The 18,898-nt window shown below is 42.0% G+C and overlaps 1 protein-coding gene across 1 annotated transcript in view; it reads right to left on the bottom strand.

Annotated features, from left to right (window-relative positions):
• The window catches only part of ANTXR1 (ANTXR cell adhesion molecule 1), a 252,599-nt gene that overhangs the window by 45,961 nt on the left and 187,740 nt on the right, over positions 1-18,898 (bottom strand). The window contains exon 17 of the mRNA XM_077134446.1: positions 14,317-14,397. Coding sequence (XP_076990561.1) covers positions 14,317-14,397 — 81 coding nt within the window. The remainder of the gene's footprint in view (positions 1-14,316; positions 14,398-18,898) is intronic.

Genomic DNA, 18,898 nt, shown 5'->3' with positions numbered 1-18,898 from the left:
GTCTTCCAGGCCTATGGAAGTATAGGCCACTGTGGGCCAATAGAAATATAATGCAAATCATATAGGTAATTTAAAATTTTCTAATGGCCACATTTTAAAAAAGTAAAAAGAAACAGGTGAAATTAATTTTAATAATATATTTTCTTTAAGCCAATATACCCAGAATGTTATTATTTCAATATATAATTGATAAAAAGGTATTAAGGGGATATTTTACATTCTTTTTTTTTGTACAACCTTTGAAAATCTGGAGTGTACTTTACACTTACAACACATCCCATTTCAGACGAGCCATGTTCCAAGTATTGAACAGCCACATGTGGCTGGTGGCTATCATACTGGACAGTGCAGCTGCATACTTCACTTTGGACCTGCTCGTGATTGAAAAGCATTTTCTGTTGCTCATGGGGGCCAAAAGGAGAGGTCACAAATAATTGTTTAAAAAGTGTCTGCACACATGACCACCTAGTTGTTTCGTGTTATTGTATATGAAGGAAATATTTTGGTTAGCTCTTCCAATGGCCAGTGGAGAGCTTAAAACTCTTAAGACTTTAATAATAAATTCCTGCCATGAAAATATTTTTATCCCCTGAAACTCCACAAACTCTTTAAGATATGGAAAACTGTATTTGAAACTATGCTCATCTTGAGCTAGCTAGCAGCTATCATCTCATCTGTCTATATATCACACACCCATCTTCATTATCTTTTAGAAGTGATAGGCAGGAAGACGGCACATTTAAAATCAAATTTTGTTCCCTTCCTCGAGCTCACCCCGTTAAGGTCTGGGCCTCCAGGGTTTTGGGCCTGGTGCTCCTGGAGAAAATTTATGAGAAACAGTGTTTTCTCAAGGAGGGACAATTTATGCCAGAGTTTATGAAGCTAGATAATTTTAATAATCAAATTGTCGCCATTAAAAAAAATGTCAAACATGGAAGTGGATTAGAATTAGATATATTATGAACAGAACGGCTTTAAGAAAGCAAGACATTATTAAAGAAATAAAGTTATTCATATATTAATGTTCTCTTGATGCTTTGGGGCATAAATCAGCCTAGTCTGGGACTCTGTGGACATGGATGGGTGAGTTTTATGAAGGATAAGCATCAAGCCTGTCTGTAGAGTGAAACTCTGAGGGTCAGAACATTCTCTCCAATGTTGGAGTCTACAGAAACCTGAACAACATTGCTGAGTGAACTTGGAGCTTTCAAATGGACTATTTGGCCTGCTTTAATTTTTTGGAAGATTCAGTGATGTTTATGAGTGGCCTGGAGTGGGGTGGTGTGAGTTGTTGGCTAGATACTAATTACTTCTTATGTCTAGTTTTTTGCAGGGAGATTCTGTTTTGATCCACTAACAAATATATTTTCAACTTTAAGCCCAGCAGCAGGGTATCTAGTGGCAGAACTAAGCTAGCGTAGCTGACCAGGTACAGCTTGGACCATGGGCTGTGATGAGTTCACATGTGCTTATTCTTGGTGGGGGTTGCTTACTGTTTGCAAGCATAGAAACTTCTGCAGGTGACTTGGGCAGCTCTAGAGGTCCCCATAACACCTGCCAGGATGGATAGACATGGTGGAGTGTTGAAGCAATGGCCTCATAGACTTTGGTAAAGTCTGTCCCACCACCAAAAGGAAAAACGTCCACCCGCCCTTCTATTTCTCCCTATCACCATACCTAAGAAACTGACTTCGCTTGGCCAGGACTACCTTCCTTGCTGGACAGGGAAAGAAGGGGCAGACTTTTTGTCTTGTACAGCAACAGGAAGGATTCCACAGTGGACTTTCCATTGGGCCCACTTTTACTAGTTGTACCAGTAAAGGGAATGGTTGTCTGTTATCATGTTCAATTTTCCAGATTCTGTGTCATTCAGAGTTTCTCATTATAATTTTAATAAACAGAAGAAGTTTTGGAAGAACTTACACAAGACTTATTTCCATTTAAAACTTGAGTGCAGGTCAAGACCACAGAGCCCTTGAAAACTAAGTATGCCGGTAACCAAGCAAGGCCATGCCAGCTGCTAGGCTCCACCACTTAGGAGGGCTACCCACTCCAGTTGTTGGAAGACAAGACAGAAATGGACAGAGGTACTGGAGACCAGAGGAGTGAGCACCAAAAAGCTAACTTTGTCAGCAGTAAGGATTCTGAACATGATTTTATTTTCTATGGTTTTAGCCAAAAGAAAAAATAGAAACCACAAAACATTAAACAGTAGTCACAAAAATGAATTTATGAAGTGAGATTAATCAAAGTTTAGAGAGATTTTAAAAATTATACTTTCTATTTTCAAATAAAAATCTTTTAAAAAGTCAAACAGGTATTATTAATAAATGACAATGACAGAAAATACGAATTGCAATTGTAATGATAGTTTAGTCTTTTAATAACCCCTAGTCAGTCTCATTTCAGTGTTAAATGCTCCTGGAAGACAGTGTGAGCTCTTTCTCCTTATTGAAAGGCAGAGGGTTTTTCAGAAGTCCTTTCGTCCATTACAAAAATGCAGTTGCCTATGAAGGGAACACTATGAAAGTGTACACATAGCTTAACACACTTCAGAGTTGCAGAAAACATCACAGTCCCAAGGTCAAGGAAAGGGATTGAGCTACAACTTTAGTACCGTGAAGGCAAGTGAAAAATATGAGCTGTGGTCCTTGCTCTCAAATCATTCCCAACTTATTCAGGAAGTTGAAAAGTCAGTCATGAGAAAATTAAAGTGGTGTAATGACATGCTAGACTTTGTGGTATTAGCTGCAAGCCCCACAAGCTGGGGTGGGAGCAGAATCTTGGAGGAAGTGGGGCTTCAGCTGAGTAAGGACCAGAAGGATTTGCGTAGACAAAAGCATAGAGAAGCCAGTGCCAGGAAGTATGGTGTGGTTGCTTCCCGCTCTGTCCCTCCACTGTCTGGTGCCTCCTCTAACTTGCTAAGTACTCTCCCATTTGGGTCCCTAGGCTGTTCCCTCCACCAGAAAGCCTTCCCCTTACTTCACTAAAGGAGTTCATTTTTAGGTCTCAGCCAAATCATCTCTTTCTTTTGGAAGTCTTCCCCGAACCTCTCTAGTCTGTGTTCAATTTCTTTGTCTATGCTTCTATAGAGCTCTGAACTCCCCGCATACCACTTATCACACTGAGTTGTCATCTAATGATCTTTTCTCACGATCCAGAGTACATTCCACAAGAGTAGGGATCTTGCCTTGTTCATGCTAAATTCCCACTGCCTTGCCTCGTGCCTGTTGTAGAGTAGGAGCTCCAGGCCTATTTATTGTCTGGAAGGGTGTCCTCTGTCTTAGGCACCATGTTGGTGGAAAGGGGAAAAACAGGAAAGGTGGAATCAGGGAGAACAAAAGAACAGGAGGTAACGTGGGAGCACAACCCTTGGGGTAAGAGAGCAGGCCTAGTGTGAGATATCAGAAGAGAAGTCACCCTGGGAGGGGTACAAAAATGAAAAGGTATTGGGCCATGGGAGAAGGTAGGAGGGTAGAAAAGGAGGTGGCTGAGTGGCAGGGACTAGCTCTGCTTTCCAAAGCATGCTGGCTTGGATCTGGTCCTATCTTCTCTAGAGATCAAGACCAATTGCAACTCCCACCCTCCTCTTCTGGCCTGGTGTGAGCACTCAGGAGAGCCAGGCAGTGGAGGGCCAGTAGGCTCTAGTGCTCCCACTTTAATCAACTCCTCTTGCAGCCTGGAACACAGCAGGGACTTTTTCTGAGCTTCAGCTTCCTTAAACGCAAAAGGGTAAAGTAGGAGAATGGCGGGAAGCAAATGAGACAGTAAGTGGGAATGGTTGGCGGTCTCTCCATCACTTCCCTGGATATCAATTTCCTTATATCTAAGATGAAGGGATGGAGATTGTCAGAAATCCCCCATACATTCCTGAGACTGAGGGTCAGGCTGAGGTAGGGGTGGTCATGAAGATGCAGAGAGGAGATGAGCCTATATGTGAATGTTTTACATCAGACTGGCTCTTACAAACCTCGTGAATTTCAGAAGGTCACAGAGAAAAGCCATGGCTGGGCACCCTGGTTTGGATATCTTCTAGGTCAGATCTGGCCATCTATGATTCAACCCATCACTTTGAGGCCTGGACAGAACTCCTGGCCAATTGGGATTACAATGATTCTCAACTGAGACACAGTACAGTTGTAGAATGTGCTCACAGATGACCTTTCCCATCCCAGTGCCCTCAGATGGAGGAACAGGCCCACGGAAGCCAAGTAGATAGACACAGACATCATGTTTGAACAAAGTAACAAACTTCCTAAAATGCTATGCACTTGGGGGAAATTTTGACCCTGCAGCTAAGCCTACCTCTTTTAGCTCTGATTCTGTTTGGAAAGAAAAAATAAGACTTTGAACAGGGTTGTCTTTATTACCCAGCCCTGCCTTGTTCAGCCTGTAGCATTTACTTCTCCCCCATTAGCTCTTGGCAACCTGACAGCCAGAACTTGACCTTCTGGGTTGCAGCTGTTTGGGAGATGAGGCAATTCTCAGTTGAAAGTTCTAAGAGAAACTACAAATTGATGGTGATGATGATGATGAGGAGTGTGACTGAATGTTGTGTGTCCTATGGAAGATGAGGGTAACATTGTGGGACATTGGAGCAAGGAGAGAGAGAAAGAGCAAAGAAATCCCACAACCACATCGACCACCTTCATGTTTATTTACCCAAAAGGACCTCCTACTGCCAGGGAAGGAAGTTAGTGCAAAAAACATCTGAAGATAGTATATTTTGCAGCATCAGTTTTGAGCTTAACATCTCTGAGAAAAGCTAACTTTGCAGGTTTTGGGTACAGTTTGTTTTTTGCTATGTGGATAGAAGGTGTCTTGAAAAAAAAGCTTTTTTTTTAAAAATTCAGGAAAGTAAGCCAACAATTTTAAGTACTCATGTCCCTCTCCAATGAGATAATGAAGGAAAGATTTCCAAAAGTGAGCTGAATGAATACCACTGAGCATTCAAACATCCAGGGAATGTGCTGGGCCAAAATAAATCACACCCTCTAGGAACATTTCCTATAATTTGCTTTTCTTCCCCTTTTCTTAACTGATGTACTATTTACAAAAGTTTATAAAAGGTTAAGAGTCAGAGGCCAGCAAATTGGGCTTTTTCTCCAGATCTGTTACAGCCTGCTGTCAGACAACAGTTAGATATTATGAAGACTTAGTTTACTTAATGTAAAGGCCAATCTAAAGCTGAAGCCTGCAAAGGAAGCCTGACCCTCACGTAAGGACTTCAGTTTGTAGATAACTTGATTATTTTAGTCATTATTGGTTTAAGCATAAGGGAATCATTCTGAGAACAAGTTTTTTATGCATGTTGAGATATAACTAAAATTCCTGGAATTAGACTGCAATTTTTAGAGAGAAGGAAAGGAGGAGAGTAGACTTGCACCTCTTTTAATTATTTACACTTGCCATTTTTAAAAATTCTGACAACAGCAATTATTAGACCATTTGATGGATGAGGAAACTGAAGTTCTGTGAAGCCGTGTGTGTTAGTTAGTTTCAGTTGTCAGCTTGGCCAGGTGAGCATACCTAGTCTTGTTGCTGTGGACATAAGCCAATGGTAGGTGAACCTCTCATCTGTTGCTAATTACATCTGCAGTCGGCTAGGAGGCGTGTCTGCTGCAATGAGTGACGTTTGACTTAATTGGCTGGTACTTAAATGAGAGAGCTCAATGTAGCATAGCCTAAGCAGCTCAGCATTCCTCGGCATTCCTCATCTCAGCACTCGCAGCTCAGCCCAGGCCTTTGGAGATGCAGAAAGAAGTCACCCTGGGAAAGTTGTTGGAACCCAAGGGCCTGGAGAGAAGACCAGCAGAGACCATCCTGTGCCTTCCATGTAAGAAAGAACCTCAGTGGAAAGTCAGCTGCCTTTCCTCTGAAGAACAAACAAAATAAATCCCCTTTTATTAAAAGCCAATCCGTCTCTGGTGTGTTGTATTCCGGCAGCTAGCAAACTAGAACACCGTGTAACTTAACTAAAGCTACAAGGCAGTACTGGGATTTGAAATTGGATCTCCTGATGCTAAAATTACCACTCTGTTTCAGCATGCCATGCTGCTACCAGTTTCAGATGGTGTTACCTTCATCCATTTCTTTCTTTCTCTGTTACCATTTAAATTCAAGCCTCATAATCCTTGCTTAGACTATTACAATAGCCTATTAACCAGATACCAGCCCATTACGTCCATATTTCCTGAAGTTTGGAAGGATGGCTTTAATCTAGCTGTTCTGTAGGACAAGACATGGTCAAATTTTATACATACATAAATAAAAAATAATTTCTTGGAGGGCAAAACTCCTATTAATATCTATACAAGCTAGAGCTTTACAAAACATTTGGGAAGCTTTATACTAGATTAAATTCCTTAAAATGCAATACAATTTGGCATTATCACTATTATATTCATCCCAGATAAATCTTTATCTCAGGTGTAGATTGACTCCCAACGCTCACAGAACAAAGTCCATCCTTTTTTAGTTACACTATCAGGATGATGAAATCTCTCCCTTGTCTGCCTTTCAGCCTAATGGGACACACACCCTCCACTCCAACCTGAGAAGTCTTTTTGCTGCTCCCTAGGTTTGCCACAGGCATTTGAGGGCTGTGCTTCATCAGGTCTCCTAAATTTTCTCTGCTTGACCAGGTTGTAGCTTACCCTCCAAAGCCCAGTTCAAGTCCTACCAGCCCCCAACGAGATCTCCCATCCTCCTACGCCACCAGCAACTGCCCCTTTCCATTGTTTTTGGTTCCTTCTTCTTGAGTCTGTCCAAAGTGCTACCATGAGCACCAGCTGCTCTATCTCCTTAACCAGTCTGTGCATCCTTTGACGTACGACCTGGCCTCAAGCTTGTCTGCCTTCACCACAGAGCCCTTCATGAGCCTCAGCAACCATTTGCCGATCATGATTATACCAAATGGAATGAATAAACATTTCCTGCTCTTGAGCTTGCTCTGTTTGTTTTGTTTTTGAAAATCAGTACTGTCAGAACAGAGGAGTTCTACTAGAAATGCTATAAAGCAAATTCAGAAGAAAAGTGCTTAGGGGTATATATTATTGAAGTTGGGACTTGCGCAAGTTATTGGTTTTCACCAAGTTGTTTGGGAGTGTACAAGAAATTTATGACAGTTGGATCTGTTGTTTCACCAAACATGCAGTTCAAATGGGAATGTTCATTTCTTTATATAAGCATACAGACTCCTTGACTGGACTGACAAGGCTCCCACGACCAGCATCCCACACTTCCTTTCCTCCTCTTTTCTTCGCTGCATTAAATGCTTCCCCAACCATACCCTGCTCCTTGCATCTCCCTGAAGAAACCACAATATTTTACCTCCATAGGTTTGCTCAAGCTTCCTTCTCATTGGGATATCCACCCCCCTCTTCTCCCCTTCTGGTCTCAGCTTATAGAAGGCGTTTTTGACTCTAAGGCTGGGGTGCCCTTCCCCCAGACACATACACTAAGCTCCAACATTGAGCCTTTCACATCACCTGGTACTTGGGGACTTGCTTGTTTGTCCTTCTCACTAAACCATAAGTTTCTAGAGGACAGGGCTTATCCATCATTAAATACCCAGCACTAACATAGCTTGGCTTGGAGAAAGGGCCTGTGGTGGTTTGAAGCTATGTATCCCAGAAAGAATACATTCTTAATCTTAATCCATTCCTGTGGGTGAACACTTATAAATAGGGACTTCTGATGAGGTTATTTCAGTTAAGTCATGACCCAGCAGAATCAGGATGAGTCTTAATCCTGTAACTGAAGGCTTTATAGGGAAGGTCACAGAGAAAAGACACAGAGAGCAGCCAGAAGCTGAATGTCAAAGGAACTAAGAAGCTAGGACAAGGGATCACCAGTAGCCAGCCCCAGAATGCTACTCACAGTCTTTGGGACAAAGCATTACCTTGTGATCCCTTGATTTTGGACTTCTAGCTCCAAAATCATTAGCCAATAAATTCCCATTGTTTAAACCAACCCACTGCATGATACTGGTTTCAGCAGCCAGGAAACTAACACAGCGCCCGACGTGTATCTGGTGAATGCATGGAGGAGGTAAACCCTACTGAGGGCTTTCAAGGCTGGAAGCCCTGGAATCAAGCCCTTAGGTCCAACCCTTATCAGCTATGTCCTTGGGAAAGCTATTACCTGACCTTGAACCTCAGTTTTTGCTCTGTAAAATGGAGATCATTATTACCCTAAATTGTTGTGAATGGGTTTGTGCTTCTGTAACTGTTTGCAGTTAATACAATGCTGAACACATTCCTTCTCTTACAAATCATACCCTGAACTCCAGGTAGTCGGAATGGACTCCTATTCTAATGGTATCCACAGCGCACAACCCAGAGGCACACTCTTAGTGGGAGCTCAGTAGATGTTTGATGAAAAATGCTTGAAGTGGGGCTTCTATGATAGGCTTTAGAAATTGGCAGTGAAGGTGGGGGGAGGGGGAAGAATGCAGGAAGAAGAAAGAGGGAATGCAGGAAATGTGAAGGAGGGAGAAGGGAGGAGAGAGAAGTCTGCTTTCTCGAGGTCTGCTTTACAGGAGGGGCCTCTGCTTTTGAAGAAACAGGCTGAGAATGCCTCTCTTGTGCCATGCTCTCTCCCCTCAGTGAGGAGACAGAGCCTCTGTGAAAGCAGGAAGGCCTGGGCACCATGTGACCAGCCTCGCTCTTTATTGTAAACAGCTGTGCGGCATGGCAGCCCTGGGCTGCAGCTCCAGGACAGGATTTCACAACCTCTGGGGTTGGCGCTTCAATGAGTTTCAAACGTTGTTTATGTGCATTTATGTGTTTCCTTGGGTCTCTTCTGATTGCAAGGAGGCCCAGCCTTGCAAAACAAGCTTGGAGGATGCCTTAGTATTTTGTTCTTGCTGATAATAATGGAATGTACCAGGGTCCCAATGCCAGAGCTGAGAGAAACCAGGGCAAAGAAAACAAAGAAGACATCCAACCCCAATGGGTTCCTCCAGGAGTACACAAGGAGGGGATTCAAGTTGGGGTGAAAATGACTTTGGAGGGCTTAATCTGGCTGATAGTTTTACTGAATTTCATCCGGGAAAGACCTAGGAGGCAGGGTTATATTTTCTCTTTTCTATTCTTTCTACCCAAGCGGTAATAATAGTATAGTAGCCAGAATCTATGTTAACCATGTTCCTAGTTGGAAAGAGACTGTTGACAGCACACGAGGATTGCAGTTATCCATTTCCCTTATGCCTATGAAACCCTTAGAGTTTTCTGAAGGAGGGTGGAGAGTCGGTCTCAAATTATTCCAAGAAGGATAGAGAAGATGTTGCCCTGGATGGAAAACAGGCAATTGGACCAGCTCAGTAGTTCTCAATCCTGACTACACATTAGATTTGTCCAGGGAGCTTTTAAAATTCCAATGTCCAGACCTCATTTCTGGCCAAGTAAACCAGAACCTTTGGGGTGGGACCCAGACCACAGTACTTTATAGCTCCCATGTTGATTACAACGTGCCAACAGGTGAAAGTCACTAGATTAGATGAATTCTGATCTCCGAAGAAACATTCTGTGTTTGAAATAGTAGATCCATGAAGATGAGTTAGGAAAATGACCATATCAATACTAAAACATCCAACAGAGAAATGGGACAATGATGTGGACAGGTAATTGGCAAAAGAGAAAATAAACAGTTGAAAAATGGTTCAGCCTCTCCAATTATAAAAAATGCAAATTAAGTTGGCATGTATGGAATAGTTAAGTTTAATAATGTTGGTGAGCATCTGGGGAGAAAGGCTTTCCATAGATGCTTACAAGAGGGTTAATTTGTACAATCTTTCAGGAGGGAAATTTGGCAATATGTACCAACGCTTTAAAATTCTGCATGACATGCGATCCAGTGGACAGCTGGATACCTATCCTAAGGGGATCTTCATCAATGTGCATAATGATTTGGCAACAAGGATACTGACTGCAGTTTTGTTTGTGATAATAAATACTTGGAAATAAATATCAAAAGAGAAGATAGGCAGAAATATTATGGCACAGAAATACAAAAGAATACAACGTTGCCATTCAAATACTATCGTACAAGGAATTGTAGTGGCATGGAAAACATTCCTTGAAGATAGTTAAAGGATAGAAAATAGATTATGAAATAGGATGCATAAGGTTATGACCAGGAAATGACAAGTAAGGAAAGCTACCATAGCCTCTCTAAGGCTTCTTTCTTAGATTGAACATTCTTAATTCCTTCAACCAATTGTTCTTGAAAGGTGAGCAAATTTTCTGAAGCCAAAGCATGGCCCAGATATGCATGAAGCTGGGGGGCCATCCTGGAAAATGCTCATGTGACATGGGTTCTAATTCCCATACTGTCTTGTTTCATCTCTATTTGACAATGGCCCTTTGAAAGCCTGGGTCTGGCCAACAAATTCTTATATTTACAGAGATATCATGGGGACAATCAACAATATTACCAGAAGTTTACTAGGTAGAGAGAAAGGGAAAGGCATTGCAAGTAGAGAAGACAGCATATGCAAAGGGCCAGAGACACAAACATTTCTGGCATGTTCAGCAATTCTATGTGGCTGGAGTTTATAAGGAGTGATGGGGGAACCTGGGGTGAGCAGCAGATAAAATGGTAAACTGGTTTCTACAAGTCTGAAACCAAGGAACGGGAGGTTGAGATCAGTATTTTAAAGAGTACTGTGGTGGCTATGTTCTGGAAAAAGAGGAATGGTTTAGGCAAAGGACATCGTATGCTGGGTGAACTTGCTAATTTTTAGGATCTGATATGTTGTCGGTTTACTATTTAAAGTGGTTTCTTCTGGCACTTTCTATTTGATGTTGGTCCAGGGATTCCCTGGTCGGTTCCAAGGAACAAAGGGGCCTCGTGAACCCACCCAGACAGAAAGAAGAAACCTGGAGCTGGAAGAAAGGAAGCATTCATGTTTCCTGCTGTCGTCCCATTCATGTTTCCCTTGACCTTGGGCTTGGACAGCTCTAAGGAGATGGGTGCCAATTCCAGGCAAGAGCAGAGCCTCTGGGCTCCTGCTCCCTCCAGCCCTCTGCTCTGGGGTGGAGAGAGGCTCTTTGGAGGCTCTGTCAGTGGGCCTGGTGCCCTTGTCTGCATCTGTAAGGCAGGGATGGGCTAACTGGGGAGAGGCTGCAGAAGTCAGGATCAGAGAAGGAAGAATCACCAGGTGTCTGTGAGGTCAACATGTGTTAGAAGTACTTCAGAATGTAGCTGAAAATGTAATTAGGTGATTTTTGTTTTTGTTTCAAAGGAAAAACTCAGAACCTGTGACTCTTGTTCACAAGCACATGCTTGGATGTAGTCATTTTGCGTTTATGGAAAATGTGGTCAGCCCCATAAACCAGGGCTGAGGAATTCTTAGTCATCACCATGTAAGCAATACAGGTCTGCAGTAAGCCTCCTTAGATTATGGAAAACAAAACAGAATAAACATGCAGACTGAGCTCCAATGGAGTGCTCCCTTCCCCAGGAATTCTTTCCTGAGTGGCCGTAAAGAAGCTTTGGGTTGCTGGTCCTATTTAATTGGTGACTCCATCAGGTGCATCAAGATGTCTTACAGATGTCATCATGACTATGAGGACACAGTTCTCTGCATCCATTTCTCCCAAGTATCTTAAAAATTTAGTAGGATTTCTATAAGGAAGATCCCATTTGAAAACAGACTGGACAATCATAATTCCTGGTCGTATTGAGACTATGTCCAAAGATGTGCTAAATCTTAGTCCTCTTGGGTCTCACACTTACTACCTTGTGTGATTGGAGAATGAAGTTCAATGTGGTATTGCATTTCCCAAAGACATAAGGAACATCTTCAAAATGTTACTACATATGTTAATATATACTTTCATTCAGAATTAGTAAATAAAAGATTCAATTTAGATATGCTTCCTTGGAGGACAGTCCATCCATTTTCATTCCATTCATTTTTCTTAGATTTCTACAATTAGCCTTGCCTTCCTCCCCAGACAATGTTGGTTTTTAGGTCTTGTAAATTACAACATTTCTTTCTGACCTTCTCAGGTTGACCCAGTTTATAAGCTTGTTTCTGTCAAACTGAATAGTGGAGAATGGAATATTAGCATATTTTAGTGGAGATGTTTTCCAATTGCTCTGAAAAAAAGTGGGTTGGTATACTGTATCAGCATGTTCTGTCACAAAAAAATAGTACTGCTGAACCCAAATTCAGGTATCTTATCATTTTTCTTAGTATTTGATTAGTCTCATGCATGCTTTAAAAAAAGTTACTTTGTTTTCTACAGAAACCAGATGCATATGACTTTCGAGGCCAAATACCACCCCCAGAACAAAACTTTATGGTCTATACTCATTTTAGTTAACTGCGGAGTTTTTGCTTTAAAATTTTCTATAGAAATTTGTTCTTGTTGACATTCACAGACAAAAACACAAATTTCATATGCCATGAGGGTCCACATTGGCCCAGCATTGAAATGTCCTGTTCTCATATCATACTTGCCTGTTGTCCCTGTCGTGACTTGGATAAGGACAGCTAACTGGGTAGTAGCTTGCATGAGCTGTAAAATTTAGACCCAAATAAACCACAAACCACACATTGCTTCCAGGTGTAAATGAAATGAGAAGCAAGGGGCTGCCTATCAGCCTCCACTCCAGTGTCTTATTAGTTATGCCACATTGAAGCCAGAGAAGGCAGACAAAGCTTGGTGTTTTCGTTTCCTACCTGCTAAAACAAATACATACATTGGGTTGGCCTACTAACAGGAATGTATTGGCTTGTGGTTTCAGAGGCAAGAAGACTATGTTATCCTGGGTTGGTATCGCCTGGCTGGCTGGCACTCTTGGGGTTCCTTGGCTTTTCTGTCACGCGTGGCACTGTACATGGTGATGTCTTCTCCTTTCTTCTCTGAGTTCCCTGGATTTTTGGCTTGGGGCTGCTTCCTCAGCCTTCTCTCTCTGTGGATTTTTCTTTAAGGCCTTTGGTAATAGAATTATGACCCATCCTCATTCAGATGGGCCACACCTTAAGTGAAAGCAACCTTATCAAGAGGTCCTAACTACAATGGATTCACAAACAAATGAATGGATTAAGATTAAGGACATATTTTTCTGTGGCACATAACTCCAGCCACCACACGTGGGTATATCTAATATACACCAACTGCAGCATGGATAGAATTTTTATATCACCCATCTACAGACAGTAGGAAAACACAGAGTATATAACCATAATAATATTTGCCATTGATTGAGTGTACTTTGTGTCAAATATTGCACCAAATGCTTTTCAAACATTACATTTCTCCAATGAGTCACATTATGAAGTGTTTACATCATTTACTTTGTAAAGATGAGGTTGAGAGAGGCTAGCTGACTTGCCTGAAGTTTTCCAGCCAGGAAGGCAATGATGAGGATGAGATTCAAACCTGAGTCTGCCTGATTTGAAGAGGGTTCTAAATTAGACACCATTAATCTGCCTGGTTCCCAGACAAGCAGACGGAAGATGCAGATTGCTGATAGTTGAGGGAGAATTTGGTCCCAAGCTTTACTTTGTGAAACTTATGGAACAGAGACTAGCCCAATTGGTCGTAAGCTATACTCTGTGAAACTTATGGAACAGAGACTAGCTCTTACAAGAAGAAAGAGCAATAGGCATGCTTTTGGCAGAACTGAGGTTGTTCTCAGCTTTGTTATTTACTATCAGAACTAGAACAAGTTATTTGACTTGGCCTCCTTTTCCTCATTTACAAAGTGAAGGCACAAGCTATATGGTTTCTAAAGTCTCTACTGGCTCCACCAACTCTAACCCCTCCTTGTTGGAGACATTCCAAGTTTGGTCATGCCAGTTTCTGGAGAATCCACACCAGACCCAAAATCCTCTTACGGTGTTGACCAGATGGTCTTGACACCTGCTGGAAGGTAGGGGGAGTCTTCTGTGGCACTTTATTTCTTCAACCCATCCTTAGGTCTCTGGTTCTCTGTTCCTCTCCATGGCCATTGTGGCTGAGGACCAGCAGACCTCTCTATGAGATGGCCCCAAGTTAGAGCCAGCCCTGCTTTATTTACCCACTTTACCTGTGAACTAAAAAGCTCAAGTCATAGGAAGTTAAACCAATATATTTCTGTCAAAATCCTTTATAGAAAAGCAAGCCAAAACACAAAGTCCTGTGAAAACTAGGATTTTGAAAATTGATTATCTGATTTGTCATAACATGAATTAATAGCTGGGTTTGTATATCTCAAGTTAGTCTAGCTCTGCTAAACAAAGACAGAGGGAGAAACAGAGAGGATAGTTGCATTGTGTGTGTGTGTGCTTCCATGTGGGACACCAAGGTCGAGTCCTACCGTATCTCCTGGCTGTGGACGCATCACGGACACACGATCATATCCTTTTCTTAGTAGAACCCACAGGGCATCGAGTTTTCCCTGAAATAGAATAAAGGTATCCAGATTACACAAGAAACCAGACCCATGGGCAGCACAGCCACAGCCTTTCCCTGCTTCTCCAGGCAGGTGAACAACACTGCCCAGCGCTGTGGAGGGAGAGGATGAGGGATTCCCCGCTGAGTTCATGACATGATTTGTGAGTGTATCATGAGAGGAGAGACACATAACAGAGGACCTCTGATATTCATGAAAGATACACACTGAGATTCAATGTGGCCCCAAATTTGGAAACACAGAGAACTTTGTTCAGGCTCCTGGCTTTTACCCTTATCACCTTTCTGGGCACATCCACACTTCACAAGTTAATCTTTTCAACTTTCACTAATGTTCTTTTCTCCTACTTGGTTCCCAGAATACATAAATGACAACAATGAAGACAACTTCAGGAAAAGCGTGCCAAACAGAAGCATCAGTAGGGCAGGGCCAATTAAAGACCCCTGAGATCCATGTCCCTGGCTGTCTGCTATGTCCACTCATCAGCTACAACTTACTTAGGAGCCCAGCATCTCTACTCTTAATTCTTGCCCAGCAAAGCTGACACATTATCAAAAATCACAGAACTTTGGGGTTGTAGGTGGTTGACTGAAACCAACAGGAGTGAATCTGTGAGAGCCAGGGTTTTTATGACAGATGATAAAGAAAACCTAAAGCTTCTAGCTGTAGTAGTTCCATGAAGATGCTTACTGGAGTCTGGTTTTTGCCACTACAGAGACTAAAAGAGAAAAATGACAAGTTTTTAATCTTTTCTCTTAGTAGCAACACTGAAACATGACTCTCAAAAGGCAGAAGTTGCTTTCACTTTGCCTTATTTTGCTTCCTAGTATTTGTGGTAGACAGAATAATTGCCACCTCTCCTTTCCACCCACCCAATAGAAGTTGTCCATGTTATATTCTTCAGAACCTGTGAATGTGTTACCTTACCAGATAAAAGGGTCCTAGCATATGTAGGGAAATTATACTTGGCTGTCTGGGTGGACCCAATCACAAGGGTCCCTACAGGAGGGAGGTAAGAGGGTGAGAACCAAAGAAGAAATGTGATAGCAGAAGCAGACTCAGAGTGATACAAATGAAAATAACTCAACCTGCAATTGCTGGCTTTGGAGATAGAAGGGACCCATGAGCCAAGGCATGCTCTAGAAAAGACGAGGAAACAGATTTTCTCCTAGAACCTCCAGAAGGAATCAGCCTTGTTGTCATTGTGATTTTAGCTCAGTAAGATCCATTTGGGGCTTCGGCACTCTAGATCTGTAATAGATGTCTGTTGTTTCAAGGCACTTAGTTTGTGGTCATTTGTTACAGCAGCCAGAGGAAACTAATAAGGCCTTTATTACTCCCTGGCACGGTCTATGCTTATTTGTTTATTGTCTGTCTCCACTCAGTGGGATGCCAGCTCCATATGTTGTTGGTTTTGTTCACTGCTGTATGCCCAGCCCTTAGGAGGGCATTTGGTGCTCAAAAATATCTGCTGAATGAGTGAATACATTCAGTGCTATTGTGTGTTGAGCCAGGTGCTCTCACATATGCTCTCTCATTTCATTCTCCTAATAGTACCAAAGTTATAGAGAGGAAATGGAGAGTTAGAGAAGATAAGTAACCCAAAGTTACATAACTTGTATATTAATGGTATTGACTGGGACCCACGTCTCTCTAATCCAAAGCCCTTTTACTTTCTATTTCAGCGACGCTGAGTTTTCTCCCTCACACAGAGCTCTGAGCTGGAACACTTGAAAACAAAGTTTATAAATTGTGGATGGGGACCTTTTAGACCATCTAGACCATCACAAAGTCCATTGAGTTCGTCAGGACTAGAATTTTTAAGACAAAAATATTAGAGTTAATTGCACCTAGTAAGAATAGCTTTTATTTTGTGAAAATTGTTTTAGTTAAATGTGTAGGATTGTGTGTGTATGTGTGTGTGCACGCGTGGGTGAAGATGTAACATGTATTTCCTATTGGGGTTTGAGTCAGGAATGTTGGAAAACACTGCTCTGGAAGAGGTCTTTGATGATAGTGCTGGAAAAGCTGTGAAGGGCCAAAGAGTTCAAGTTCCTTGATGCAAAGCTGTTTTGGTGGCAGTGTTCATTGAAGAAAATCATCTTGAAGGCCTCATGCTCTGAAATTGTTATTTTTCAGGGCATTCTATACAGAGACAGAAAGTGTATTCTTGAATGTTTATCAAATGTTGCTTGAGTTCTTGTGAGTTACAATTTGTCTTGCTAAGTGTAGTGTTCCTCATCTCTTTTGGCAAGAAATATACAAAAGCCTCAAAAAATATTTTGAAATGACTTTAGAATGCAGGCTAGAACTGCTGCTGCGTTCAGCATGGTTTTCTGTACTAAACCCTTTCAATCATCAGTTAAATGTTTTCCTCTAAGGTTCTTTGGAATAAGGATTGACATTTCAGAATATAACCAGGTGGATTTCCTGGATGAATGCCTCTTGCTCGTTTTCTTTCCCTTTTTGGGGGGAAAGACTGCCAGTATTTGGCTTTATAGATCAGCCCACCCAAGCATTCTGTGTGCTAATCACTCAACTCCGTGACAAATAAGGAGCAAAGAAATGGGGCTGAAAGAAGAAAATGGGGCTGTTGAAGAAGTGTATTAATTAACCCAGCAGAAATTTAAAGCTACATGCAAAGCAGAAACCATCCAAGCTGTACAATAATAAGAGGAGCAGTAAGTTATGTTTCTTTGTGACAAGAAACTAGTGTTGTTTATGTGCAGTGGCTGCAGTTCCACTGCCTGGACTCAAACTCTGGGTCTACCCTTTCCCAGAGATGTAGCTTTGAGCAAGCTGTTTAATTTCCCTCAGTGTTACTTTTCTTGCTTGTAAAATGGACATCATGATACTACCCAGCCAATAGCTTTGTTGTAAGGCTTAAAATGACATATTGAAGGAAAAGCAAGTATTTGTCCCAAGGCAAGCACTCATTAAATGTTATATCTGATCGTGGTAAAGTCATTAAAATGATAATGAAGGAGGCTCTGTAGAGACATGGGAAAGCAAGAATGCAATGTGGAATGTAAGAAGTCAATGATGTGCATTTCCTAAGAAAGTCTATATCTGTCCTCAAGTCTGATCCTCTGGCTCCACACCCCGCTTCCTTCAGGGCACACATTTCATTACTCTTTCCACTCCACTGAAACTTCTCTGGCAAAGGTCACCCCCAGTGTCCAGGTTGCCAAACGCCTTGGCCACTTTTTGGGGTTCATTTTACTGTATTCCTTTAAGAGGATCCCTCTGGACACCCCTCCTTGGCCTCTTTGCCACCAACCTCTACCTGCTCCCTCCCAACCCGTTTATTCCTTCTCAACCTCTTTTGCTCCTCTACTTGGTCTCATGATTTGATATTCTACCTATTTGCTGGTGGCTCAAAGTTTCTATCTTCAGCTTGGTCCTCTTGAATCTCATCACACATCCAGGCCAGCTCCAGCTCTACCAAGTCTTAATTGTAATCTAGATGTCTCATGGGTATTGGAAATCAAACATGGCACAAACGGAACAAATTACCTCCTCCCCAAACATGCTCACATGCTCTGTCCTCGTTCCTGGTACCCCTGGCCATCTAACTGGGCAAGGCAGACATCAGAGAATCATCGCCACCTCCTTCCTCAAATCCAACTGCAACATGTTGAATGGATAACTCCACTGTTGACAGCTCTTTAGTCTTCTCTTCCTGGCTGCCCTGTCCTGCCACTCCCACAGCTGCCATTTGAGTCCTTGTCAAATGTCATTCTGTGAAATTTCCTAGTAGGTCTTTCTCTTTCAGGCTCCCTGTCCTTTTCAGACCCTTGAACATATTATTTCCTTCCTGAAAATCCTGTTTATTTTTCAAAATTTATTCTACATTGTTATTACATCAATTGTCTTTTTTTTTTTTTTTTAAGGAATGTACCAATAGTAGAGGCTACTTTACAAATTATTTGGAAAAGATTTGTGCAATAGACTTGAACTTCCCGATATCATTCTGCCATGGACCACAGAGAGCCTAGCAGTTCCAATGAAGCGTCGGGGAGGCCAGAAGCTCTTTCATAGTATTTGGATCTTGTCTTCTACTTGATGAACAAATGGATTTCACTGCTGGCTCAAGTGGATGCATTGCACTTAATAAAATAAACCAAGACAGAGTGCATTTGGGCAAGAGAGCTCTCTGTGCTTTAGTTTTCCCATTTTTCAAGTGGGATTAACAGCAGTTTTTATTTTCAAGGGTTGTTGAGAGAAACAAATGAATAAGAGCAGGGAGATCACTGGGAACTCTGCAGAAACCTGGCAAGTGCTTCCTTTGGGTTAGGAGGCTGTTTTGGTGAAGGTGAGACTAGTTTGTTCCACTTGTCCCCTTGGTTTGATGCGTTCTGATTCTCCCACAAATGACCCTAAAGTCCCCAACCTATTGTGCAGAAAATAATCTGGGTAATCAACACAAGCTATATCTATATCTGGTAGATTTTATGCAAGAGCTGAAGTAAACTACTTAGAAGAG

Source organism: Tamandua tetradactyla, chromosome 17 (genome assembly GCF_023851605.1).
Source record: "Tamandua tetradactyla isolate mTamTet1 chromosome 17, mTamTet1.pri, whole genome shotgun sequence".
In the NCBI taxonomy this organism is placed as follows: Eukaryota; Metazoa; Chordata; class Mammalia; order Pilosa; family Myrmecophagidae; genus Tamandua; species Tamandua tetradactyla.
Note: the sequence above shows the minus strand (reverse complement) of the source record. Positions and strands in the feature narration are given on the sequence as shown.